Below are 27969 nucleotides of genomic sequence, written 5' to 3'. Positions count from 1 at the left end.
TTCTCATTTTAAAACAACTCCAGCCTACAGTTACAATGAACCAAATTCACACAGAATGAATGCCGTTGGTATAATTCAGTTTAAAATCAAAAGCCATAACCATGCCAGTCACTGAACATTCTTAATTTATTGCAGATAGGTTCTTACAGACACGTTTCATAGACACATCAATAATATAAAGGACCACAACAGCAGAACAACCTTCTTTCTTTGGAATAAGGCAGGCATTTAATAAAGGTGGTCGGCTACCTTCATGTTTTAAAAGTACCATCATGCATCAGCCAAACATCTACAGCTGGTGGTACAATCCGGGCTGGGGTGCTGGGAGTAACTGTGGCCCAAAATAACCATCAGATCAGTGGTCTACCAGCGTGCAACACATAATTTCATCACAATACATAGCCCCCTGAAAGCCAATGGACTGCCTGAGCCCAATCAGAAAATCTCCATTACATCACAGCCTATGATGGGACACAGGCCTGGAGAACTGCCATGAGTGGAGCATCTTCGTTCTAGTGCCAAATTCAATTTAAGTGCAAAACTAAATAACTGTTCCATCTTGAATTTTGAGTCCTAAACACAGCATGAGTGCATTCCGTCATTTGTCTGTAAAACTTGTTTAAACCAGTTAAGGCTTCATTTCTATACTTTTGTGATGGATTTGGAAAACTATCTGACAGTAATGTGGGCCATGTCTGCACTAATCGATACATAATTTAATTGAAGTGAAGAGTTATGAGAATGAACACATTCTTCCCAGCATGGCTGTGTACCCTAATAATGTAAGAGAAGTGATATGTGCACCAAATATTTGACCTGAGCTACAGCTACGTGACTGTGGGTGTGTCCACACACACGCCAGGAAGTTTGCACCAAATTCATCATTGCACTTGTGAGGGTTACAACTATTAAGTACAGGAGTGTTTTAGCAGTGAAAAGGCTTTCAAGGATAGAAACAGATTACAAATTACAGACCAGACATAATAATGTTTATGACAATAAATATAACCAAAACAAGACATTTAGAATGTTACAAAAATAATTTGAATATGAAGACATATGAAACGGTGCATTTAATAAAGGGAAAACTAGGCTGGGGAGAAAAGTTTTTTGTTAAAGTAAAATACCATGTTCTGTGGATAAAAAACATACATAATACATTCATATGTGTAGCCCTGTATGAACATCTAAATATATTAACATACATTTTGCTAAGCTGGTTCTTGAATGTGACATGACACAGCCAGTCAAGGAAATGATGATACCATTTAACTGAGCTCCGAAACCCTCAGCAACAGCGATGAAGGGGCAAAGTACAGAATTCCATCACTGAGAAATAGGCACGGTGAAAACGTTGTATTGTCAGTTGAAATATTTACACCATAAAACAATATAAATGTGTCTTTTTATGGGAGATAAAGTAACACTACAGAGCCAGGCATTAACTAGGGTACATAACATTCACTAGTTGAGCAACCTTACTGTAGCTACTGTAAGTTAAGCTGAAGTACCATCTAGCAAGTGTTTGAGATGCTGACTTTGGTGAAACTAGCAGCATTAAAGTTAGGTACTATGTAACTTGGATACCGAAAGTAATAAGTCTTGCTACATAGAAAACTAGCTAGCGAAATACTATTGCTAGCGAGCTATCTGGCTGGCACTATTAGTAAGATGTTAGCTTGCTGAAATGACAGCGATTGCACCTTACAACAATAAAAATGCACTATATAACAGTAACACGGTAAATGAAGACAGAGAAATTGTTGTTAAAAGCTTAATTGAATCCATGCAGGTCTTGCTTAAACACGTGTCTATCCTTTGTTGCAAAGTTACATTTCATTTGTCAGACGCTTTTATCCAAAGCAACATACAATTGCATACCGATGATAGTTGGAACAAATAGAAACCCAGGTCAGATAAAGTACAATTCTGTCATGAAGTAGCAACTATCCATATCCATGAATATCCAATCTCGTTCACACAATAAAGCTATGGCTAAGTCTTAAGCTAAAAGGGAGGCATGATAATATAACATACTACAAAAGCACTACAACATCAAGATCAAGATATAAGTGCTCCAATGAAAGTGCTATAAGATCAAGATACAAGATACAAGCGTGTCACGAAAGAGCTACTTGATTAGCTGTAGCCCTACACAGAAGTGCAGTGTCAATGTTACTCAAGGTAGAGTCTGAAGAGATGTGTCTTCAGACCATGACGAAAACTAGGCATTGACTGAGCGGTTCGTAGACGAATGGGGAGATTGTTCCACCAAACTAAACACAAGGTATAATTTATGCACTTGAAGAGAGATTTCTGGTGTAGAGTGAAAATTTGTGTAATTATAAAATTAAGCATTTTTTTTTTTTCTTACTGCTTTTTACTTTAGGACATACTGTAGGTGATATTAAAAATATGACCTACAATACACAATAAATAACCTCTGGATATTTAAAATTCCAGAAAAAAGTTGCTCTGAAATATAATGTGAATATAATGATAAATATACAGTCCCTAACTTCCATGGGAACTGAATGAGAAAAGATTGAAATTGGCACCATTTCTTAGTATCACTGATCCATGGCTGCAAAAGCCCAATAAGTCAAATAATCTGGCACTTTACCTTGACAATGACCCCGCCCTCCCCTCCCAAAAAAAACTGTCAAAGTACTCATATAACACCCTGATATTGAATGCCAATGGCAAATTTATTTAATTTAAATTTAAAACCACTTTTCCCCCGTTACTCAATGGAGCAGTTGCCTTGCGTTGCTAGAGGAACTCCAATGCAATGCTGACATCTCAACAACTTCATCCCATTCACATACAATTTGCCATTTACAACATTCAACTTCTCCTATCAGTTGAAAGTCTGAGTGGAAAACGTTTGCATAAATCAGTGCCGTACCCATCTTTTATCTGATGAAGGATAATTTGTTTTCTGAGAGTCAGTGAGTTTTGTCAAAGCACAAACATCAAATGGTGCGTGGGATGTAACGGACAATTATTTTGTCAAGCCTCCATCCCAATTAGGGCCAAATGACCTTGTGTTCATTAGCTGAAAAGACCGTAATTTTGCAAGTACATGCATGCTCACTGAACTGAAATTTCATTAAGCAGTACAACAGTCAGAAAGGTTTGTAGGACTCTGCTTAGGTCACACACAGTCCAATAAACAGTAAAAATAAAATAAATCATAATATTTGGGACATATTAACATTATGCAAATGAAAGTAGTCATGTTTAGCACTTTGTTGTATATCCTCTGCATCTCTGGTGATGCTCTGCCAGGCCTGTACTGCAGCCAACTTGAGCTCCTTCACCTTTTGGGGGCTAGTTGCCCCTAGTTTTCACTTAAGCATATGAAACACATGTTCAATATGATTCAGACTGGACTGAATGACTGGGCCAGTCAAAATCCTTCCAGTTATTAGCTTTGAAAAGAATCCTCTTAGTAGTATGTTTATGATCATTGTCTTGCTGTCGGATGTAGCGCCGGCAAACTTGGGAGGCATTTGGTTGAACTTGAGCAGAAAAGATGCTTCTGTATACTTCACAAGCCATTCTGTTACATCATCAATGAAAACAAGTGAGCCAGGACCTGTGGCAGCCATACATGCCCAGACCATAACACCCCCGCCACAATGTTTCACAGATGCTTTGGGTCTTGGGCAGTTCCTTTTGGCCTCCACATTTTGCTCTGGCCATCACCCTGATACAAACAACTCTCCGTGACTATGAAATTATTTAGGAAATTCAAAAAAACACACTAACTTCTAACGACTCCTTGAGAAAACAAGATAATCTGAGAATCCCTGGCTGCTCTAAGGTTTTGTGTAATACCTGTGGCAGAAACAGTTTTCCTTTCATATATATGGCTACTACTTCATAAAGAATCCTCTTGCTCCTCTTACTCGCCTATGAGGTTGGGTCTTAGACAGTAAATGGATAGAACAATATCAGTCACTCACCAAAGCAATAATGCAATACCTTACCCTGCTTCTCACGTGTCATTGGCTTAAAGGCATGTTTGTTATGATGATATCAGATAAACTGAATGAGGTTTCGTGACTTCTTCACTCAAGAGGTCAACGTAAAGCTGACAGATGCGTGTAACTTAAACTCCCTCGGTTTAAGTTTAAATGCAACGAAGGTAAAGGGGTGGGGGGATTAATTATTGTTCCTTCGTAGCCTCCTTCCTGTCTATATTCACCGGATGGATACGAGCCCCACGTCAATTAGTTTCCGAATTTTCTGGGAAATGACTGGGTTCTTCAAATGTCTGTTAAGATAGAGAGGAGGAGAGGCAAAATACCATAATTGCAACTTAAAATATTGCAAATATATACTGTATATACACACACACGCACGCACACACACACACATATTTGCTATTGCTATATGCTTAAAGTCGGATTTAAGAAAAAAAGATAAATATGAGAATTCCCATGTGCATACTGCTGGCTTTACCATTTTTCAGAAGCACCTGTTTTGTGTCAAGTCCCCCAATTTTCAGCTGTGCAAAATGAATAGATGAACTTAAACATAAATAAACGCAATAACGTTGAACGTATCTGGTTGCATAGCCCTTTAATGGCCCATCAAGTCTAAGACCCACTGACATCACCAAATTTTGGTATCCTTCCACACATTTGGAAATGCCTTTCCAGGCCTTCACTACAGCTGCTTTCAACTGATCTTTATTGATCTTTGTCTGCAGCCTCCTCTTCAGCAAGAAAAATGCATGTGTGATTGGATTTAAATCAGTTGACTTTGCCAGTCCAAAACATTCCAATTTTTCCCCATTGAAAAATGCTTTGATTGTAGAGAGAGGGTGTTTGGGGTCACTGCCTTGCTGCAGGACGAAGTGCTGGCCAATGAGGTTTTGAGTCATTTCTTTGTACATAGCCAAACAAAATTTATCTGTACACTTCAGAGTTTATTTTACTGCTGTCATTCACCATTACATCATCAATGAAAACAAGTGAGCCTGTTCCAGAAGCAGCCATACATGCCAAAGCCATGACAATACACCCTCAATATTTGGATTGTGAGCTGTTCCTTTCTCCACACTCCAGGTTTTCCATCACTTGGGTAAAGTACTATTGACTCTTGCTGCCGATGAGATGTTTTGCGCCTTGCAGCGTAGCCTCTATAACCCTGCTCACAGTATTCTGCATACGGGGGCTAGTGATGTCTTAAACCGTGCCCTCTGAAGACTGCTGCAGAAGGGTTTTTCTTCCAAGCACTTAGGATTCATCTGTCATCTGTCATCAACTGCAGTTGTGTTCCTTGGTACGGTGTTTATTTCTGAGTCCTCCAGTGGTTTCTTTCCTCTTCAAGACTTTCCAAACTGTTGTACTTTGATATATCCAGTTTCTGTGCCATCCTTCTAAATGCCTTCTCCTCTCAGCTTAAAAATTAGTTGTTTTTCAGCAACAGTTCTCCGGTCAGATGGCGTATGCCGTATCCAATTCCAAATGCAAGCTCCACAGATGAAAACCAAGGTTGAAACCAAGACTACACACCCACTGCATGTGAACAATCCATGTAAAAGGAAACATATGAGCAACGGTTAACACCTGTCCGTCATCCTGTAACTTACTTTGGCACAGCTGAAAATGGGGGGGACTCAACACAAAAACTGTTTCTGCAAAACGGCAAAACATATACGCATGTAAATACCACAAAACAAAAGCCGAATCTCCGTGCTGTTGTCTCAAATTCATCTTTTGATCTCAAATCCAAATGCCTTAAGAATATAGCGAAAAATAACCCACTTCACTCTACCGTAACCACACTGTTGGAGGCCACTGTATATTTAAATTTAAATGCACGTGTGTGAGGGCAGGGCGTCTTACTCGCTGAGTGCCTGAGGGTCCTTCTGCATCTGCTCCAGGATCAGCCGCATGGCTGGGTCGCTCATTATCTGCTGCACCTCCGGGTCGGACATGGCCCTCCTTTTGGCCTCCTCCGGGCTGTCGTCACGCGCCGCCTGGCTGATCAAACAGCGCTGCAGCCCCTCCATGGCCTCCTGTAGGAGGCAGCGTCAGTCACAGGACACGTCCCTGCAGGACATCCTTCACTCCGAGCACGCCACGCTCATTCCACTGAGAGAATGGGGTTAGTGTTCAGGCGTCAGAGAGAGAGAGTAAGCGGTCTGAGATGCGTGATGCGTGCGTGTGCGGCAAGTGGGCCTGGAATACAGCTGGACACGCGCCTGCACCTCACACTGTACCTTGGATCTGGGGTCGATTTCCATGGCTTTCTGGTAGAAGATCATGGCTTTAGTGAAGTCCTTCAAGGCTTCCAGAGCTGCTGCCTTACGAGTGTAGCCTTTTACTGTGGAAAGAGAGAGAGGAAGAGGGGGAGGGAGGGAGACGGATGGGGAAAGGGAAGAAGGAGAGAGAGAGAGAGAGAGAGAGAGACAGACAGACAGACAAAGACAGAGAGAGAGAATATCTAGGAGTCTGTTGTGTTGGACTGAGTGATTTAAAATGATGTTAAGACAAAACACGGAATTGAGTACATACTAAAGCTGGGGTCCAGTCTGATACAATCTTCACAGTCCTGAGACAGAGAGAAAAGGGAGGTTGGCCTTTAAAATGACTGAGAGCAGTTCACATGCAGGGTTATGCAGGGCATCTGATGGAGAATGTTAAAGAGAGAATTAGAATTAATGAGCAAAACAGCTTTATATCACTGAGACTGATTTTGAATGCTGTAATAATACTGATGAGCGTGCGGGCTGGCTCAACACTCCCCCAATGAACAACACCAGAAATAATTGCAATCATGGTGTGGTCCTGATTTCCATGCACTGCATTGATTCATTGCAAGCATACATTCTACATTGGAAGCATGAGCTATGGAAATGACAAATGAATTAATTCATACACAACATGAAAAAAGAAGTACCAATGTGTTCTCCCACATCATACATAATTTACGCGTCAGCAAATCAATGGCTGTTAAACTGCAGACAAGTTCACGGGCAGCATAAACTGCTGTAATCGGCTGGTCTACCTGGCCGAGATGTGAGGACACAAATTTTAAAGGCACAGTTCACTAACAGATACTGTATATTAAAATGATAAGCACAGCAGGAAGAATGCCTAGAAAAGATGCAAATACCACAATACACGTGATTTTAAAAAAAAGATTCTGTTGAGTTAGGGTTCTGTGTTCAGGAACCTATAACCTTGATTTCTTTGCAGTTATCTTGGTTGTCCCACCCTCATGTCTCTGCTAAGGGAGCATCTAACAACTAGAAAGGTTACAATTCCTGAAGGAATTGTGTGGGCTTGCTTCAAATTCCAACTGGTGCTGTCCTCAAGCCCCAATGCATTGCAATGAGGTCGCATAGCTCAGAAGAAGCACGAAACCGTCCAGACCCAGGGCGCACCGTAGCGTTACATATACAGCCGGGGATCAGCAAGTAGCGATTATGTTCCAGGGATTAGTCATATCCTAAAAGTGTCATGAGTAAAACTTGGCTAACTATATAGCTAGCTAGCTATGGCATGTCCTCACCTCTGTAACGTTATTTGTTGTCCTCCGTGTGTCCATACATCTGTATCGGTGGTTGTAGCGTCCGTGTGTCCATACATCTGTATCGGTGGTTGTAGCTGTGTGTCATTAGCTCCTACTCATGCGTGCAGGATAGCATCCGTACGCGGGTTGTAGCTGTGTGTCCGTAGCTCCTACTCATGCGTGCAGGATAGCATCCGTACGCAATAACTAGGTTAACTACAGTAGGCGAAACGCTAACATGTTAGGGTTACGGTTAGCTAAAGTTCGTTAGGCGATAAAGCTGTGCTTAAAAATCTCGTGCCGTTGGAAGTGCGTCCTGCGCATGTGTCCTACTAAAGTGTCGCACTAAATGTCGCACTAAACGTCCATGAGTGACCCTCTATGGAGTAACCACAAAAAAGTTGAATATTTCAAAAAGTTATGAATATTTCAAAAAATCTGAACACAAGCAACAATGTCTGGAACTAGCCGGTCATGTTGCTGTAAAAAGTTTGAATGTAGTGCAAAAACTGCAAAAAACTGCTTGCCGGAAGCAAGCCCACTAATTACGAGATAGTTACTCAAGACAGTGATGTTACAGACAGACAGTGATCTTTAACAGAGCTTACAAAAATATCACTATAAGTACATACATGTATGACGTGTGAAATTGTGATCTACCTTAAGGGCTAACTGAAACTCGAGCAACTTGGTGTAGCAGGCTGCACGGTTGCTGTAGAGCTTGACGTTATGGGGATTCCGCCTGATGGCCTCTGTGTAGTGCTTCATGGCCAGAGGATAATCACCTGGAGAAAGAAGGGATATAACAGGCCGTTCACATGTTATACTACACTTTCCAATGTTTCATTTATTTGCACATAGAAATGAACACATTTACCTGAATGCTGCTTTACTGGAGCCATTCAGGTAAGGTACCTTGCTTAAGGGTTTAATGGCATGAGTGTCCAACACACAATCAGGCCAGTGGCCTATTAAACACTATCCCACATTGCTTCCATCTTCAGCAATATATGCAACATTCTGCTTCAGTTCTATCACATCACAGGTCTTCTCTTTAAAGATGTTACAGTAAGGCCGCACTAACAGACACAGGTCTCTGGTGCAGCAGTGCCAAAGACCTCCAGCTGGTGGCACACTTGAGTTCACCACAGAATGTGACACTGTAGGCCAGGGGTGCCAAATCCTGTTCCTGGAGATCTACCGTCCGGTAGGTTTTCACTCAAACCCGAACAAAGCACACCTCATTCAACAGGTAGAGATGTCATTGATTGGGCACCCCTGCTGTAGGTGCTTCTGAGTCGCATCATCTGTGTATTATACAACCTTTCGCTTAGTTGTGTGGTGCGTGAGTATTTGGGCATGTGCACTGTTAGCCCAAATCTGACAGGAGGGCATAAGACTCACCCCTCTGGAAGGCATTGTTGCCCTTGTCCTTCTCTTCCAGGGCCACATCAGGATCGACGTAGGCCAGCTTCTCCTTCTCCTTCGTAATTTCCTCTGCCTGAGGAGGCACGGACAGCGGGAAGATGGTGAGACACAGAACAAACCGAGGAACATGTACTTTGAATCGACTCCATGAAACCCATACCTGTTGGCACTTCTTGAGCACTTCGGAGGTGCGGTGCTCAGTCAGGCTCTTGTTATAGAACTGGATGGCCTCCGGGTAACTCTCCTGCTTGAAGTACGAGTTACCAATTCGAGCATAGGCCCTGAGAGTGAGACAGAGCCATGACCATCAGAGCTAAACAATCCAGGCTTATAGAGGACTGAGCCTGGAATGCACTCAGGCCGGCTGTGACTTGCAGCCCTGCCGGGTGATGTATAATTGCCAGTAGTCACCCTGGGAGTAAAATCTACCACACAAATACAGCCAAAATCCCTTTATTGTTACTTATATCTACCGTGGTAGTAACCTACAGCAAATGTGGACCGATTAATTTCCAAAAGTTACAAATCACGTTTTTTCAATTTTGTCCCACTCAGCAAGACCAATCTGATTGCTGATTTGGTACCATAATGCAACTCTTATCAATCATTTCCCCAAAATTGACAAAGGAAGTACCCTCACATGTACAGATGGACTGATTTTAAAATGGTAATGATAACGACGTTGTAGCAGCTTACAGATGCTCTTACCCAGGGCAACTTACACAGATTACATTTCTTTAATATACAATTAATTTATACGGCTGGATATTTCACTGAAGCAATTCACACTAAGTACTCAAGGGTACAATGGCGCCATACCAGCTGGGAATCAAGTCCGAAACTTTCAGTTACCATCTTCAGAAATAAAAATGCAGACGTTGCATTATGGGGTGGATCTCTCTTTTAATACCAGTACATTGAGAAGAACTGCACTGTGAGGTCTTGCCCCTTCTTTCTTGTTAGCATGAAGCAGGCATGTGCAGCTTCTCCCATGGTTTGGTCAGTACGAGAGGGGAGAACACAGGGAAACTCACTTGGCTATCTGTCTGTAATCTTCCCGGTTCTCTCTTCCCAACTCAACGGCCTTCTCACACAGCTCCCTGCACTTTTCAAAGTCCCCCGTCTCAAAGTAAACAGCTGACACAGAAAGTATGGAGGGAGGGAGGGAGGGAGGGAGAGAAAGATATTGGAATAATGTAATAGAGAAAGAGAAGCATAATCAGGAAAACAAGCACAAAGGACTTAGAATGTGGAACACAATTTAAACAATTGGGTTCCCATATTTCCCAAGAACTGCATGTTTGTGATGAGATGCAGTATCTCTGGGATAATCACTCATTCATTATTAATTTCATTTAGCTAACGCTCTCATCCAGAGTGACCAGCAATGCTCCTGTAAAAAAAAACTTTCAAAACACCTGAATGCTGATGAGTCCCAACTGCAGAACCAGATTTCAGATTTTACAGGCATACGAAAGACTAACTAGAGACAACAGTAAGCAGCACATCCGATGTGGCCTCCAAGACATTGCAATAGGAAATGTGACACACTACAATGCAACACAATTCTGTGCTTCCCCAACAGTCTGGGGAAGGCCCTTTCCTGTTTCAGAATGACAATGCCCATGGTCACAAAGTGAGGTCCATATGGAAATGGTTTTATCGAGAATGTCGTGGAAGAACTTGACTGGCCTGCACAGAGCTCTGATCTCAACCCCATCCAACACCTTTGGGATCAGTTGGAAAGCCAACTGCAAGCTAAGCCTAATCACCCAATCAGAAGAGTGGAAGTTGTTATGGCAGCAAATAGTTCACCACCCTGCTCCACACTCCTTGTGCTGCTTCAGAAAAGCACCAGAATTGGTAGGTAGGGCTGTAGCCAGGTTGTCTAGCAGTCGCTGGCAGACATGCACCGAATGGTACCCCGTTGCCACTCCAACCTGCTCTGCTGCCAGCTACTTTCCATCAGTTCATCAAGACAACCTGGCACACACTTTCTCCACTACCCCCTCCCAGTTTTTCCCTACAAACTCAGCTGTGCCAAAAAACACACCTAAACATTTAATCCCCCACTGAAAATCACTCAGGAGAACTGGCTACCTGGTAATATCCCCCTCCACACCTGTGACCTACCCAAATGCCTGACATCTCCCCCCCAATTCATCCATGCTGAAGAAGCCTTCTCATAAACAGATAAAGCATCTTTCACTGTGAGCACATTAGCCTGCCGTCGTATAATTACATTTACGTTATCCGCATATGCAAACACTTTCAAAGATAGAGAGATACAGAGAAAGAGGCTTTGAGAGAGCTACCTGCTTGATTGGCTAGGTAGGTCATGTTGGTGGGGTCGTGCTGAAATGCTACTTCATAGTGCGTTAGTGCAGTGGAAAAATCTTTCTTTCTATATGCTGCATTCCCAAGTTCCTTCTCTGTCAGGGCCTGGTGGGACAAATAGACAAAAATACAAGGGGCTGATCCAACAGCAGATACATAAGGGTACATACAGACAGATAAGGGGGCCCCCGTCCTTGTGTCCATACCAGGGGTTGTGTGTTTAAGTGTGAGTGCATCCGTCAAAAAATACTTCAGAAATAGTACAAATCGTCTCAACCTGTCTCTTATTATCTATCACGTCCTCTTCTGTAGGAGGGGGAGTCTGCGGTTTGGGTTGGGATGGAGAGGGCGTTTCCTCCGCTGCACTACCCAGGTTGAACCCCAGCAGGACCGAGAGCGTGGTCATCACCCGGGGGTCGTGTACATTCCTGGGCACAGAGGAAACCGGAGAGAAAAACTGATGGAACAGGAGGAGGACTCTATGTATTGAGATGTTGACACCCTGGGCACAGAAATGCCATCTGTGAGAGACATGTAACAGCTTTCTACGTGCTTGTTTCTTGGTTGATGCACATCAATCTTTGTTAATTGTATACACATTTCTCTCAAAACTTAGACAGAGGCAGACTTTTTTTTGTCAGTGTGAGAGGCAGAAGACTATTAAAAGAAGTACGTCCACCACTGTTGACTCACATGGCAAGCTCAGATGGCTTCTCCCTGAGCTGCTCTATCAGTGCTCTGTATCCAGCATCGGAGAGCAGGGCGCGTGTGCGTGGGTCATTCTCCAGCTTTTCGTACATGTCCGGCATAGCAAAAGGGTTCATCCTCTTCTTCTCTGATAGAGAGATAAACCAAGCATGGTGAGGAGTGAGTCTGGAAACAATGGACAAAATCCGTAGCCTTTCACCACCTTCGTCTACCTTCTAGCCGGGCCTCCATGCTGTGAAGTCCCTCCTTCAGCTGCTGATTTGTTGGCTCGAGTTCGAGTCCCTCCTGATAGGTCACTTTTGCCTCCTCAAATCTGCCAAGGAACTCAAGAGCAGCAGCCTTTCGAGAATATCCCTGGAACAGTAAAATTGAGTACAGTACATAGTATTTTGTGCCATTTTCACACATTCAGCCACAAGTAGACACCCTTAGTAAACCTACTGTGATAACCCACCTTGGTCCAGTCAGGTTTTAGCTCTATGGTATTACAGGCATCCTGTAAGGCACTCTCATAGTCACCCTTCTTGGCGTGGGCAGCTGAGCGGTTGCTATAGAGAACATGGTTGGACGGGTCAAGGGTCAGTGCATCTGTGTAGCAGCGCACAGCCTCCTCAAACCACCCATCACTCAGCGCCTTGTTTCCCTGGTCTTTCAGCTCTGACACCTGGGCAAGGGATCAGAAAATATACTGTGAACTTACAAAAAGAGTTCAGTGAAGAAACGGAGAAAGTAACACAGGGGGAGGGGGGGGCAAGGATCTCAAAGTATTTCATAGTTGGAAGGGTGACTGGACTCAACAACCTTAAATGTGCAGCAGACACCTGAGTGATGCACAACAGCCACTACATACCCACTGATGGGGGAGATGGAGGGACTTAGTTGGCTAATAGCTATCATTGTACAGTGGCACTGGTTTTCTACTCAAGGGGGCAGCCAACAAAAACGTATCAACCTACTTCTCAAGGACATCCCACTGAAGTACTAACTCTTCCCTGTTCCACTTAAATTCTGGCGATTTGACCAGAGAAAATTATAGGGTGGTGTGCCTGCTCAAACAAGTTTGAAGAAAATATATAAGTAAAAGGTGAAAATGGTGAACGTGGGTGTCTGACCAAGTGCATGGTGTCCCCATGCAAACTTGGAGTTTATCTTCCAGGAATCCTGGGACTCCTGCATGGCCCTGACTATAACATATTTGGTAGCTGATGATGATTAGCCTATTGCCATATTTAATGACAATTTCAGCTTGGTTTGAGAAACTAAATTGTGAAATGCATGTATTCTGTTTCATTGTTAAGTATAATAATAATAATAATAATAAAACTTTACTAGCATAGCACCTTTCATACAATTAATTTGCAGCCCAAAGTACTTCAGAGCATATGTCATAAATAGCATTTCAAATACAGTAAATGAACTAAAGATAAAATAAATAAACAAATAAATAAATAGAATAGGACTAGACAAATAGAATCAGTAAAATCCAACTGACATACTGTAAAATAAATACATTATAAAAGTATAGAATTAACAAAAATGAAAACACTGAATTTTAAAATCATAAACAAAAACCTAAAAGAAATTATGATGCAATTACAATAATAGCTACTAACAGCAAAAACTGAAACAATAATCCTATTAGAGTGGTAAACAGCATTTTTTAAATGATTTAAAAACATCAATAGATGGTGACAATCTGATAGACTGTGGTATTGAGTTCCATAGGCTCAGGGCATAAAAAGAAAAAATCAGCCACCCTTCTTTTCTGACTGATATTTGGAATATAGAGTAGGACTGCTTTCGCAGATCTGAGAGTACACACGGGCTGGTATGCTGTTAGAATGTCAGTTATATACTCCGTTGCCTTATCATTTTGTGCTTTAAAAAAAAGAACCTCAAAATCTATTCTAAAAACACAAGCAACCAATGCAGAGAATATTTGTTCTTGCAAATATTCTTGTTGTGACATTTTGGACAAGTTGCAAATGGTCAGTATTTTTTTTATTTATTGGAAGAACAGAGAAGTGGGTATTGCAGTAGTCGAAATTACACAAATAGATGCATTAATCGCAGGCATTAGTAGCTCAACATCACACTATGAGAGCAATTGTCTTACTTCAGCTGTATTTCTCAGATGGAAAAAGGCTACTTTACATTTAATAACACAATCAAAATCATAGCGAGACAATACCTTTCGCGAAAAACAAAGGACAGACTTCCATCATGGACAATTGCTGACAATGAAAGCAGAAACTGTAACTTGCCAGTTGAAATCAGATTTTCTTAAATGGCAGTTTGGGAGTTCTATGAGTTTCTATTATTACTACGAACTCACCACTTACCAGCAAAGAGAAACCTTTTTTTCACATTTCCATAATTTTGCACTACTGTGTGGTGTTTCATAAATGTTGTACAGAATGTGACCGCACTGCTCAGTTAGGATCAGCCAAGGACACTGGCTGGTGGCATCCAGCCACAGCACCTTCTGCAATCTACTGAGAGCAAAGAGGCTTGCGGAGGTGCTTGGCAAAGAATGTGACCCAGATTTAATTAGGCCTATGTCCAAAGTTAACAGACGATTCACGTTAAAAGACAAACACTTTCCTCAAAATTTTTTCTTGTCAAATCGCCAGATCCACAGAGAATTCAAATTACATTACTACCGTCCACCAAATCAACTTTCTGAGTAAAGCTTTTATTTGCAGCCCTCTTCAGCATGACACTGTATCATACTCTTAATCAAATTATTATTCTGAAACTTAATAAGCGTATGTCAATGACAAAAGCGACAGCCAGTCTCCAGATTGCCAACCCTGGCCTCATAAATTCCCTGCCAATAGGTACAAGTCATGACTCCCCAAACAAAGAGCAAAATAATTGCACAAAAATCTTTCTCCCAAAACACTGACCTCAGCTCTGAAAGACCATCAATTTAATCCACCAAATGCTCCATATAACAACTCAGCTTCCACTGAGAGATCAGTGAGTGTGACAGGCTACATGTTGACCTTCAAAAGAACAACGGTGTAATGATGATGCTTAAACTTGCCAGGATTGGTAAAATATCAGAAACTCCTCCTAGATATGATATTCTTCTATTTCATATATCTGCAAATCTGTAGAAGACACTTTTACTTCTGTCATTTGCACATGATTAGAAAGTTGGTCTTCTTGTTAATCTCCTAAATTACACCAACTGCACCATAAGAAAGTGAAAACCTTAAGCAAGAAACATTGTCAATCTCCAGCTGCCTCTTCCCCTCAACCAGTTCTCATAGCCAGCCTCGGCAACTTAGCTTCAACAGCCTCAGTCATGGCTGGTCAACTTTCAACATGATTTTTCCTAGCCTATATGTTTAACCACTGGGAACCTACAGCGCAGAAAATAGCTATTGGATTTCTATAAACTCAGATTCATAATTTTTTGGGATGCACGGGTATCATTTTTTATTAGCAACAAAATAATACCCGTGCTATAATAGTAGGCTACATCAAACAGTGGCTGTAAAGCCAGGAAAATATAACAAGCCACAGGCAACACGATGAATTTAACACTGAAAATGCTTGCTGTACATACACTTGCAATATACACAATTCGCATAGCTTGATATATATATAAAATACAGCGGGGTTTTTTTTAACGGACCAAGTTATATAGGCTGTAATTTTTAGCTAGCGGTTAACGCATTCATTTACCTCTCAAAATAGCTACAACAACAGTGCTTAGGCAGCTAGTAACAAATGCGTACACGTAGCTTTTAAACAGTTAAATTCATGGGTATAAAATACAATACTTAACGTATCGTAACTGGCCATTAAAGCCAGTTCACTTATCTTAAAATTTTACATGGATGTTATTATATTACGATTAAGTACGTCCATGAAAGGCCAAATAGTTTTCTAAACTGAAGATAATTCTCCTTTACGTTAGTCGTAGTCAGAAATCGCTACGTCTGCATGCGCAAATAAAGCTCTAACGTTACTAGCGGTACTTTAGCTATACTCCTGCACACATCCTTAGACCAACTTTGCTTAGTTACTAAATTATTGCGCAAGTAGCAGTATAGCGAGCTAACGTTAGAGAGGAAGCAACCCAATGCTGAATAGCCAGCCATTTAGCAAGCACATGATTTAGACATGAGCAAGCAAAGAGAATGGACACTGGTCAGTACAAGGATGGGCAGCTACTAGCTACTTTGTTATCTACGTTGTTAGTATTACTTAAAAATAAACGTATTTGGTATTATATTTACAATCGTGGTACTATTGTTTAATTAGCTAGCTAGCAACGCTAGGAAGCTACAAGGTTCTTAGTTAATACAATTTGATAAAAATCTAACAGCAGGCTATGGCATCTGCGTGACTCATTTTGCATTAAAAGATGAGCTCATTTCACAACGTTTGACAGTGGTGGTTTCGTGTTTTATATTTATTTATTTATTTATTTTAATCAAACAACCAATAAGCACTGACACTTACTTTATTATCCATGGCGCTACCAAGAGATTCTAGAAGCTACGAAGACAAGCCAGTCCTCCGCATTCCCCGCCCTCCGGAACATATGATTACCTTGCAGCAGCATACTGGAAGCAGACCCTGACCACTGTCTTTTAGAATCTGCCAGACGTCATGCTATGTGTTGTCTCTGGTCCCAGTTGCAGTAGAAGGAAATGATTAAGCAATTTTTCAGGGGAAGCTTCTTCTTTCCCCCCCCCCAATGTATGGGCCTAACCTTAATCTCTTAAATCCCTTGTAGCATACTCATTAATTGTCAAGCAGTTTTTTTCAAAATACGAGAAGGATAATACTGGACCCCAGAGATTGCATTAGTTTGACCATTGAACTAATTATAAATAGCTCATTATAGATAGCTATCTTATGGAGTTGGCTTACCCTCTGTTATCAAGCAGCATTGCGCTCACTGGGTGCTACACTATTTTTTATACAGTCTATGGTAGCAGCATAGCGTAGAATTTGTAGTCGCTGGATGTTAGTCATAGGTGTGCTGCTGTTACTCTTCAATTCATTGGATGGCTTTATAAAACACAAGCATAGGCTAGGCAATAATTGGTGCTGCTTGTTGTCTTTTGATAAATGATAACTGACATTTTCCAATGAATGTTTAATGTATAAGTACAATTTATTTAGGAGTGAGTGCATCCTATTACCTCACCACAATGTATTTAAAAGCACATTGCAATATTAAATAAGAATATACTTCTGTAGCCTATGTACTTCCATAAAAATACTAATTTGTCAATATAGCATGTTTGTGTGTTTAGTTGTCAGTTTATAGTCACTTGATTATTTCAAGGGCAGCACTGCACAGCTGTGTGTGCATGTGTTTTTTAAAAATATTATCAACCTCTGCTAGCAAAGCATGTGTGCCCCTACTGAGCATGTAATACAAGTGGTCACTTATCAAGTGACAGTTTGGGCCTGCACAGGCATGAGTTGGAGGAAGAGACTTCATGTGCAGCTCAACAGGTGGCTTTGCAGGCACCCACTCAGCCAGTGGGGGTCGCTGGTGCATGATGAGATGCAATGCTACGGGTGTTTTCCTGGGTGACAGCTGGCCTTGGTCTAAAGTTCCACAGTATGGATTTGACTGCAGAGCCCATCCATGCACTAGTCAAACAATTGTTTTGTCATACAAACTTGAAGCATTGATACTTTTGCCAGCATCATAATTTTGATGATGCTGACTGTTTTCCAGTGTTATATATATATTTTTTTAACATTCTGTTTGGTATGCAGTGATATCTTGAATTATATTTGAAAGATTTATTGTTTTTGAGAGAGAATATGTTGAAATATTGTTGATACTGTCAGATTTAGGCATGAAATTTTTTTTCTCATTCCTTTGTTTTTTTTTGGAACAGACACATAGTTAATTTTTACCAGTCTGATGGAGTTGAAGATGTTTGGATTTTATCTGGCTGACTTTTTATCTTGCAATTGCTTAAACTGATTCAGTCGTTTGGAGCACTCATACAATATAAAGCATGTTATTTTAGATAAGACTGACTTTCAACTTAGCGTCTTCTTCAGAGTTAACTCATCTGAAGTAAAAATGTCAGTCTTTTAAATAAACTGGCTTTATTAGTATGAGTGCTCCAGTGTCTACTTTTAGTAGTCTCTCTGTAGAGCCCAGGTATATATGCAATGTCCCATACTGAGAGAACCTTCTCTTTTTTATAAGCTTTGACTGGAGCGTGGAAAGTCTCTATTGATTCAGTTGTTTGTTTGTTTTTTAGTGCTGGGATTAAATGCGGTACATCTGAAATATAAGTGTTCCAGTGCTAGATTAAATAGCTTTGGTGACAAAGGGCTACATTGTTGTGTTCCACAGTGCAACTTAAGTGGATTTAAGCACATTTCATTGCTGACTGCAGATGACTGTGGGTTTACATTGCCGCAATCCACATAGAAACAAGTAGTGCAGTACTTTGGACAGTGTCCATTTTACCTAGACTGCAGCACCTTGGAGAGCGCCAAATCACCTTTTGAAATGCAATTCTAAGCAAATCTGCTCGTGCTTCCCCATCAGGGAATTGTACAAGGCCCTCATCAACCCTCTCATCAACATACTTTCATAGTAATCCTTGACCACATTTAAGGTACTGTTTTCTTTTCTTTTCTTTTTTTTTTGACATAAAACAAAATAACACAATAGCTTTGGTTTATTTGGCAGATCAATCAGTGTCCTTGTGTTGAATTTGCGCCTACTTGGCGCTGACAGCCTAGGCTATATAGTAGTAGGTTTACCTTGATACAGTTAGAAGAAAAATCTGTTGTTGCATCTGCCCTGTCTGCGTCGCCACCTGTTCACCACACACACATGGCCCTGTTGGGTATTACCTCCATGACCCTGGCTGCACCACAGCGTGCTGGAGAATGCTGTATGGGAGCTGCATGGAGCCTGGGGTATGGAAAGATGACACAAAAAAAAACCCAACAAGTAGTTCACTGAGACACAAAGCCCAAGGCTCAGCTACCAGGCTATTGCTGAGAAGAATGTGCGGAGGCCACCCATCATTGGAATGTCTGCTTAGATCGAGGCGGGATGATGTATGAGCTGTAAGGATGACGGACACATACGGACTCTGTGTCAACATTTAATCCAGGCACAGCTGCAAGCTGTCCTCCTCCATATGATGGCAAAGGATATGAACAGCTGCTCTTGCACCTTGCGGCCTTGTAGCTCACCAGATGGTGCCTTGAGGCCTGACCCATGGGCCTGGTGGAGCTCCCTGTCTTTGTTCCAAACCACAGGGCATACATAAATGGACTGCATTTATATAGCGCTTTTATCCAAAGCGCTTTACAATTGATGCCTCTCATTCACCAGAGCATTTAGGGGTTAGGTGTCTTGCTCAAGGACACTTCGACATGCCCAGGGCGGGGTTTGAACCGGCAACCCTCCGACTGCCAGACAATCGGTCTTACCTCCTGAGCTATGTCGTCCCCACATAAGCTGGCTCACTTATGACTGTGTTTGACCTAATGTCTGTACTATGCTCGTTTTTACCACAAAAACTAGGACATAACATTTCACGCACTGACAAAGGTTGTGCTGAGGTAATGTAGACTGCATGCAAGTGTGCGATTACAGCATTACAGCGGGAAGAATGTGACTATAGTAACGTAAAAGGTGTATGTCCATGATGCAATGGTATGAGAACATGATTTGTAGAAAAATGTATATATTTCTCACAGAGTAGGTCAGAGGACATGCTGCAAACCAGGCTTTTATAGAACATTTTTGTTTATAGTCCTCAAGTCTTGATTGCTCAGTGTCACCCAACGAAAACGCTAACGTCTCTGTATTTTGCAATTGAATTGCAGGATTAAATGCTGGCCAGTCGATAGTGTTGGCACGCATTTTCCAATTTCTCCTCATTTATTCACTTTAATAACCTGAAGTTTTGCCATTAAAAAATTCATATCACTAAAAAGCTTCCCCTGCCTATTTTTCTCCTCAATTTGAAATAGCAAATTGTGCCTCTGGATTTACTGCTGTGCTATTTGCATTCACTCTGCAGGAATGCTGCCACTAAAGCATGTACACTCCTCTCATGCAGCTGTCTGCAAGCTAGCCCCCATTTTATACCCTTTAGACCACACAGCACTACAGGGGAGGGGCCACCAACTGGAGGGGCCTAACTTTCACTGACAACAACCAGTAGCCTAAGACTGCCTGGATTGTGCTGTAGATAATCTAACAAAAGTGGTCCCAGCGGTAGAATAATCCTACCACTTTGCCAGGAATGATTCAACAGTCTACACTGTCCTCAACAATTAGTGTCATGTAAACGCTATTTTTATGATATACATGGAAACAAGCTTCTTTTTTCAAAGGGGAGATGTGGTAGAGGGATGCATCATCTCCTTATCTTCCTTCACTGGGAGTCGATTGCCTCACTGTTAACAGAAGGGCAATCACTTGCATTATGTTACATTCATTTAGTTGATGCTTTTCTCAAAGGGACTTACAATATGAAGAAATGTAAGTGCACCCACATGAATTTAGTGTGAGCAAGAACAGATATATACTGGGCTATCAAAACTCCTAGACCAGAAACTGTGTATGCGCAGCATCATTATAGCACTAATTTAGGTTAATTATTCTAACCCATAATCATGATACAATCATAAATACACACAATAACAACTAATAATAGTCAGCTGTCGTTTCCACAAGCTGGTTTCAGGACTGGCTTTCCTTAGTGGTATCTCCCCATCAAACACAACAGTTAGAGGAACTAATGAAAAGCCAATGTCATGCCACCCTTCCCCTTGGCAAGTTTGACGAACCAAGAATCAAATTTGCGATTGTGGGAACAGCAGTAATGGTCTGTCATCTTAACAAGTGATATGCGTATGAATGTGAATGTGAATCTCTGCCCGTTTATTTTGATTTCTGTTTTTGATTTATTTAGATTTTTATAATTTTAGATTTTTTAAATTCAGTAAAGTCATTTGGTAACCTAAAGCTGAAGTGGTGCTTGATAATGAAAATGAACTGACAGAACATGATGCCTTTTTCTTTTTTTGTGAAATGAAAGCACTCCCCCCAGAATTTGAATCAGTCTGGAATTTTCTGACAAAAAGCACTCAAGCTCAATCAATCTTGTGGTATCGCAGCTCTCCATGGAAACCACAGAGGCTGCAGAGTTCTCTGACTCACATTAATATTGCAGTCAGTTAAGTACCCTCTCCATTCCCAGTTCTATCCTTTCTCATTTCCTCCAGAAACAAGTATTTACATGCACAGTTTGAAAGAGAATATTTGTGAATATATGTCAGTATTGATCATGATAAAAGCAATACCAGTTTTTAGTTATGATATTTTATATCAGTCAGATAAAAAACCAAGCACCAAAGCAATGTTTATTGTAGACAATAACAGAAATATGTATTTAACCTGCCTATACTTCATTATATTTCATATTTAATATTCCATTATAGGCAGGTTAAATACAAGCACAGAAGTTTTAACAATTCACATTGTTTTCTTCAGGGCAAGCAAAGTGGTGTAGTGATAGACATAACACAGGACTGCAGTCATTGCACACAGGAGATACTACTTCAGCTGTATTAAAGGTCCTTAATTACATTCAACCTGCATTAAACAAGAAACAGCATTATGCCTCCTTGTTCATTTGTCAAACACTTTTGAAACAGTAGGTCACAACATTCTTACCAAAAGATTAAAACCTGTTAGTCTGATTGATACAATTATTGGGTGGGTGCAAAATTCCCTCACTAATAGAGCTCAGTGTATATCCCTGTAACGCATTATATCACAAACTATTCTTAATTGTATTTTCACAAGGATGGATTTTAGGGCCAGTTTTTTTTTCAGTTCAACATCTGTGATCACTCAGATACTGCTAAATAATGTACGTGCAGATGATAACATTGTCTACTATCTATTCGATTTTAAAAATCTTTTCAGTTGATTTTTAATTAAATTCAGAGATTGTCGTATTCCCTTAAACCACAACTCAATGAAAAGATTCAGCTTCTTTTTTCCAATCTCAAAAAAGGTAAGTGGGAACATCTTAAGAAGTAGCCATCTGTCACTAATGGTGTTTAATTTAGCAGTGGAACCACTGTCATGCAAAATAAGGAATTTGACTTTAATAAAATCGCTGTCAGATGAAAATCATAATTTTAATGAGCACCTCAATAATCCTACTATAAATGAGCCTTTCATGCATAGGAGATTTTAATCTCAATGAGACTACCCAGATTTAAAGTTAAATTGAAAGCACACACACACACACACAGTGAAAACATGCATCAGTAAGCATTTTATGTATGTACATTTTCCTGGTAAAGCAAATAAGAAGTAAAAATAAAACGGTTGTGGAATAATTTACATAGCATAATATTTTGAATGGAAGGTGTGCAGTATATTGGGACGATTCAGTTTATGATACTTATCACCAGATGGCAGTAAAGCTTGAAAGTATAGGAGATAGACTTGCGTGAGGACACATGCTCCACCCCCCCAACCCCCACCCCCACCGTGAACCACATTTACATTCAGAATTTACACACACGTGCGCGCGCCACACACACACACACACACACACCTCTTCAGCCAGTTGAGGAATATTATCAAATAAGATTGCTTCTGGCTGAATGCATTACCAATTCTCTGAGTCAGTTTCTGTAGACTGTCTTCAAGTAAGTGATTATGCTGTTTTTGTACAGTGTAAGATCTGTGGGTTTTAGACTGCATTCTAATGTAAGGTGGTGTATTTCAGCAGTTGTTCTGTAATTATGTGCTGCAAGCCTACACATATGATATGAGGCTTCCTATGCAAGATTGAGGTGAATATATATGGACTTATACCGTTTCATAACATTTCTTTTCCCACTACATTTTGTCTTTGCCCGACGGTACCAGTGTGTGGATGTATTGTGACTGGAGTTGAGTGCAGCTGTGATTGGTAATACATTTGGAATGTGTGCATTATCAATAGAAGAGGAGAGAATCAAATTGAAGGAAAATGTGGGGAAATGGCTGTCACAGCTCACTGCACAGCTAAATTGCCTAAATAACAGAGTAGGGAGAGGGACAGAAAAGTGGATGGAAGAGCAGATTTATCCAAATGTGAATTATATGAAAAGTTTTGGCCCCGGAAAGATTCTGCAGGTCAGGCTGTGTGCTTAGATGGTGTATACTGTAATGTAGCATAATGAGATATAATGTGGTGCAGTGATATAATCTAATGTCAGGAGACTGAGGGAAGACTGGACTCAGTCCAAGCAGTTCAGTGAGGGATGGAAATGATAGGAGCTGAGTGGGATGTTTGAAGAAGAGGTAGAAGAGGAAACCAAGGAAGAGTCAGCTTCCAAGCTCTAGAGTATTTACAAGAAAAATGCTAGTTGGATAGTTGGGTAAGGGTGAAGGGATAGGACTGGTCTGCGCTGCTCGCTATTGATTTATTCAAATTTTATCGATAAGTTGCCTGCCTTTGCTATGTGAAGAGACGCTAGGTTTGAAGTGAAAACTTATGTAATTATTGAGCTTCATAGAAAGGGCAGAGGTCAGCAATAAATCAAGGCTGGGCATAAAGACAGACAGCTGGAAGTGGGGAAGGAGTGTGGGCCCCCCAGAAGAGCTTGCTGTTTCTACATGTGTGTATTTTCACTATGAATCCCATACGTGGGATGCAGGATGCAAACTCACAGTCTCCCAAGCCAAACTTAAACGCCAATTTTTAATGCGTGGTGTGTGCCTGCCCGAGTGCTTTCACATTTATTTTTCCTATCATTGAGAACTATCAATTAAAAACATTTAAATATATTTTTTTAATTTACGGCTCCCAAGGGGTTAATTCTGAAAATACACTTGCCTTAACTGCACATTGAACCTCACTATCATAGGTTCAAGAATAAGCATTTTCCCGAACTTTTACTTAGAGTGACACATTTAGCTTTTTGTCCCATCAAGGTGGGGGTGTGTTTAAATTTGTCAGGTCTTCCCAGGTTACTGCTGCCACCAGGCGCCCAGAGTCTACCAGCTCTCATCTGTGACAAATGAGGCAAATTTATCAGTCAGGTAAAGTGCTCTTTGTGAAGTTGTGGGGGTGGACTAGTGGCTTGAGTCACTAGTTGAATCAAATTGCGTCAAATTACTTTTTGAACTGTAATTGTACAAAATGAATCTTCTGATCAGATAAAAACGTAAAATAAAATAAAGCTTAATAGATGAATTTGCTAATGTAATATCATTCTGAATGCAATTAGGCATTGAATTCAATTTCTCTGAGGTAAAGAAGTTAGACTTCATATCAATTCAAATTGGATTTATTGGTTGATTTATGTAGAGTGCTGTTTTCCAGGGAATGTGCACAGGATTAGAGATACACCTAGTGATTCAACAAATAACTGAATACAGGGGCACAAAAACAGACAGTTGGAGTGTTAGCAGGAAAGAAAAAAAAATAAATGAATGCAGGAGACAGGCAGAGACACACAGTGTCCACCTGACCCTGACTTTCTGCTGAAGAGAAAGCGAGGAGTGCGGGTGGTTTGTGTTCTTGTCAGGATCTGGAAAGACGACCAGCAAGCTGCCAGAGGCTAACAAGGTATCAGGATAATAAAGGGGACAGAGAGTTTGCGAGGCACACCTGCTTTCATGCTCTGTGATCATTTGTGTTCATGTTTGCTGGTGTCAACAAATTGCAAGGTGAAAATGCAATGACCAGCAAGGGGCATGACCAGCACAGTTAGGCAAGGTGATAATTCACCACAACCAAGTAAAAAATGTTGAGTGCAGAAGTAGATAATGATAAGGGAAACTGGTGTTAGGGTTGCCATGATGTCCCCTGTGGATTATCTCGTCTGTCACTGTGCATTGATTGGGAAGAGAGTAGAGAGCTATCTGAGGAAGAAAGGATGACTGTATTTTAGATAGGCCTTTTCCCTTCCTTGATGAGGGCTGGGCTTATGTGAATGTTCAGGTGTTTTACTGTGCATTAGACTATGCCTGGGAAGCTAGTCATCTGGTGAGAAGTCTCGGAGGCAGCCAACAGATGCTGGGGTGGACAAGTATGGCTAATGAAGAGTCCTGTGGGCACATGGTCAAGATTATATGTGCATACATGTGTCATCTATCCTTTCATGTTATTCCCTCCAGTTAAGCACCAGAGAGGGAGCCTGCTATCGAAGATCATGTAAGAGGGTGCAGTGGGAGGCCCAGAGGGTGGAACAGCCAGAATGCATCTCGCCATCACGCCCAGTACTTCATGGTAGGCAAGAGCTGAGCATTAGCATTCAGCAGAAGGGAAATTACCATTGAGGAGAGTATAGATGTAGCCTGCGTGGTGGGGAAGTCACACAGTGCAGGTGTCAGGGAAAGGGGCTGCAGGTGGTGAGTATGAGAAACCTGTTTTACAGGATGTTTCTGGGAGTTGTTGGGATGGAGAATTGGATTACACTATAATTTTCTGTGATTTGAAATTGCGGATTACTTTCTGCTGCTGGGCCACTCTCCAAGACAATGTGGCATGGTAGACAATCGCAAGAAAACTCATAGTTTCTGGTTGCTTTGTTGTCAAGGGGATTGTCTGGAAACCATAACATTGTCCATCTTTGTTTTAAAACATGTACCTTCCAGGGTTGCTGGGTGGTTCACTTGGTAAAGCTGCTGCTTGGGGCACATGTGTGAGCACCATAGTCTTGGATCTAATTTGACTTGTGCCAGTCCTGACTATGGCCAGCAGCTCACCAGGGGCGGCACACAATTGAATTGCATTGCCCAAGGGCTATATGGGAGGGATTCCCCCCATATATCCCCTGCTATGTACATTCAGATTTTGCATTGAGAGAATCTTATAAATGATTATCATAAATGATTCTACACAGACTGAGGAGAGCACATGCATGCTTGCTATATTGTTATAAACTTTGTATTGTAGCATTTACAATTTTTTTTGAATTGCTTTTAATTTCCTTCTTGACTCATTTGTGAGACGATAGAGTAGTACTATAGAGTTAAATGATTCTATTATGCCTCTGTTGAGAGGAAACTAAAACATATGTGGAGTTCATGCTTGAGGCAAATTCTGTAGTTGTTAGTTTTTTTAAACTAATGACTACAGCATATGTGCACTGAATAATTCGTTTAAAAACATATGCACCTACAGAAAAAACAACTCAGAAATTGCAATCCAAATTAATAAGAAAGCAACTTCCAAACAAAATGACAGCCTAGCATTGTCCTAGTCATGTGACACTACCATTAAATTAATAATAATCTGCTGGATAATTATCTAAATAATACTATTTGATTTATTTTATACTTTATATACTGTAAGCTAGGAAGTTAATTTAGCTTTGTAGAAAAAATATGGTCTGAAAAAATTATTTAAACATTAGTAATGGTGGCACAATTCTGTATAATTCATAGTACAATGAATCCTGTCTATACTGGCATATTATAAAACATGAATGTATTTCTGGATAACTACCTTTGATGAAATGTACAGAGATTTGACCCTTTCATCTAATAGGAATTCATCTTCCAGATAACCACCAAATCCCACAGAACTCCTGTGTTTGTGCGGGTGGCTGTGAATTTCACAATGATGAATACAGAGGAAACTGATGAATAAATGCACATAAATAGGTTAGCACATCTTTCTTTTAATCACATAGAAAATAAGCAGCCTCTGGACAAAGCAATTCCTTTTCTGCTTGATTTACAACAATATCCAGAGGTAACAATATTTTAACTGCAGCAACCTACAAAAAATACTGTGGAAAACTCAACTGGAAAAAAAAAGAACACATACAATATCCCCGATAACAGTTGCCATCCTTTTTAAAAATAATAAAAATGGTAAAAGCATGGTATGCCTGTTGAAAGGTCTGCAAGGGTCATTTACCTACAGGGACCCAGTAAATGAATGCTTCCTTCTCCTTAACCTTAATCTTGGTGAAAACATATGATTTGCTCTCACTAGAACACACGCTGGCAGGATTTTAAAAGCAAAACACTCACAATGCACTTACACCTGTTTGCAAAACAGTCTTGCCCTCAGTATTCATTTGCAATCTCATTCTATGGTATTTCGTGAAAATGAAGAAATCCGATTTTCAGCAGAGGTAGGGGAACAGAGAGTGGCAGGAGACACCTGTATTTATGGACAACAGCTGGAACCGCAACAGAAAAGATGACACAAGTACTGTGAAATATTCTGAAGGATTCAGAAAAAACCAAGGTAATATGTAAACATATGACATGGAAAAAACTCAACTGTGAATACAGCACATAAACAAAATGCAATATCAAAGTCTAGGCTTGCACTGAAAATGAAAGCATAAAGGTTTAATCATATTATAGGTTCCAACACATGACATGGCTATCAATGTTTCAAAACATGTGTGTGTGAAGGATTGCAAAAGTATGTGTACACACATATGTACTCAGACACACACACACACACACATACACAAGCACACACACGCGCATGCACACGCACACACGCACACAAACAGGAGACAGTCAATTACTGTACATAAAATAGGATATAAACATCTCATATTCAGAACTTCTTGGAAAAAACCTGTACTCTTACAAACAATGAAGCTCAGTCTGAAGTTTCACAAAACCTTTTTTTTTTGCTTTATATGATTTCAAATTTAGGTACTTTTATTTAAAAAGAGAAACTTCAGGAAAAAAACTTGTTCTCCGTCTGTCACATCTACACATGTGTTCTGCCTTTATTACATTTGGGATATGAAGATCCCTCCCCAGCTTTGTTCTGATTGCAAAGTTAAACAGAGGGCCAAGAGCATACAGCCTGCAGCTGCTGCTGTCTTTGAAACAGTGCTGCAGTAGTTCAAAGCTTTCAATGGAGAACACTCATACAACATGTTTTAACAGGAAATGACAGGGAATACGCATGTGCGTGCTCTGCAGCTCATGTGGTATCGTCT

At 40.7% G+C, this 27969-nt stretch overlaps 1 protein-coding gene across 1 annotated transcript; it reads right to left on the bottom strand.

Annotated features, from left to right (window-relative positions):
• Window positions 1-108: 108 nt before the first annotated feature.
• LOC118234876 (stress-induced-phosphoprotein 1-like) lies at window positions 109-16899 on the bottom strand. Its single transcript, XM_035431714.1, has 14 exons — window positions 16486-16899; window positions 12461-12670; window positions 12219-12360; window positions 11992-12133; window positions 11576-11726; window positions 11277-11403; window positions 9996-10098; window positions 9122-9242; window positions 8938-9034; window positions 8194-8318; window positions 6534-6570; window positions 6239-6342; window positions 5862-6034; window positions 109-4282 (listed from the first exon to the last, which is right to left on the bottom strand). Exons 1-14 carry the CDS (start codon window positions 16495-16497, stop codon window positions 4210-4212), a joined length of 1617 nt encoding a protein of 538 aa, XP_035287605.1. The 5' UTR covers window positions 16498-16899; the 3' UTR covers window positions 109-4209.
• Window positions 16900-27969: the final 11070 nt, after the last annotated feature.

Source organism: Anguilla anguilla, chromosome 9, assembly GCF_013347855.1.
Source record: "Anguilla anguilla isolate fAngAng1 chromosome 9, fAngAng1.pri, whole genome shotgun sequence".
Taxonomy (NCBI): domain Eukaryota; kingdom Metazoa; phylum Chordata; class Actinopteri; order Anguilliformes; family Anguillidae; genus Anguilla; species Anguilla anguilla.
This window is presented reverse-complemented; position numbering and strand designations above follow the sequence as displayed.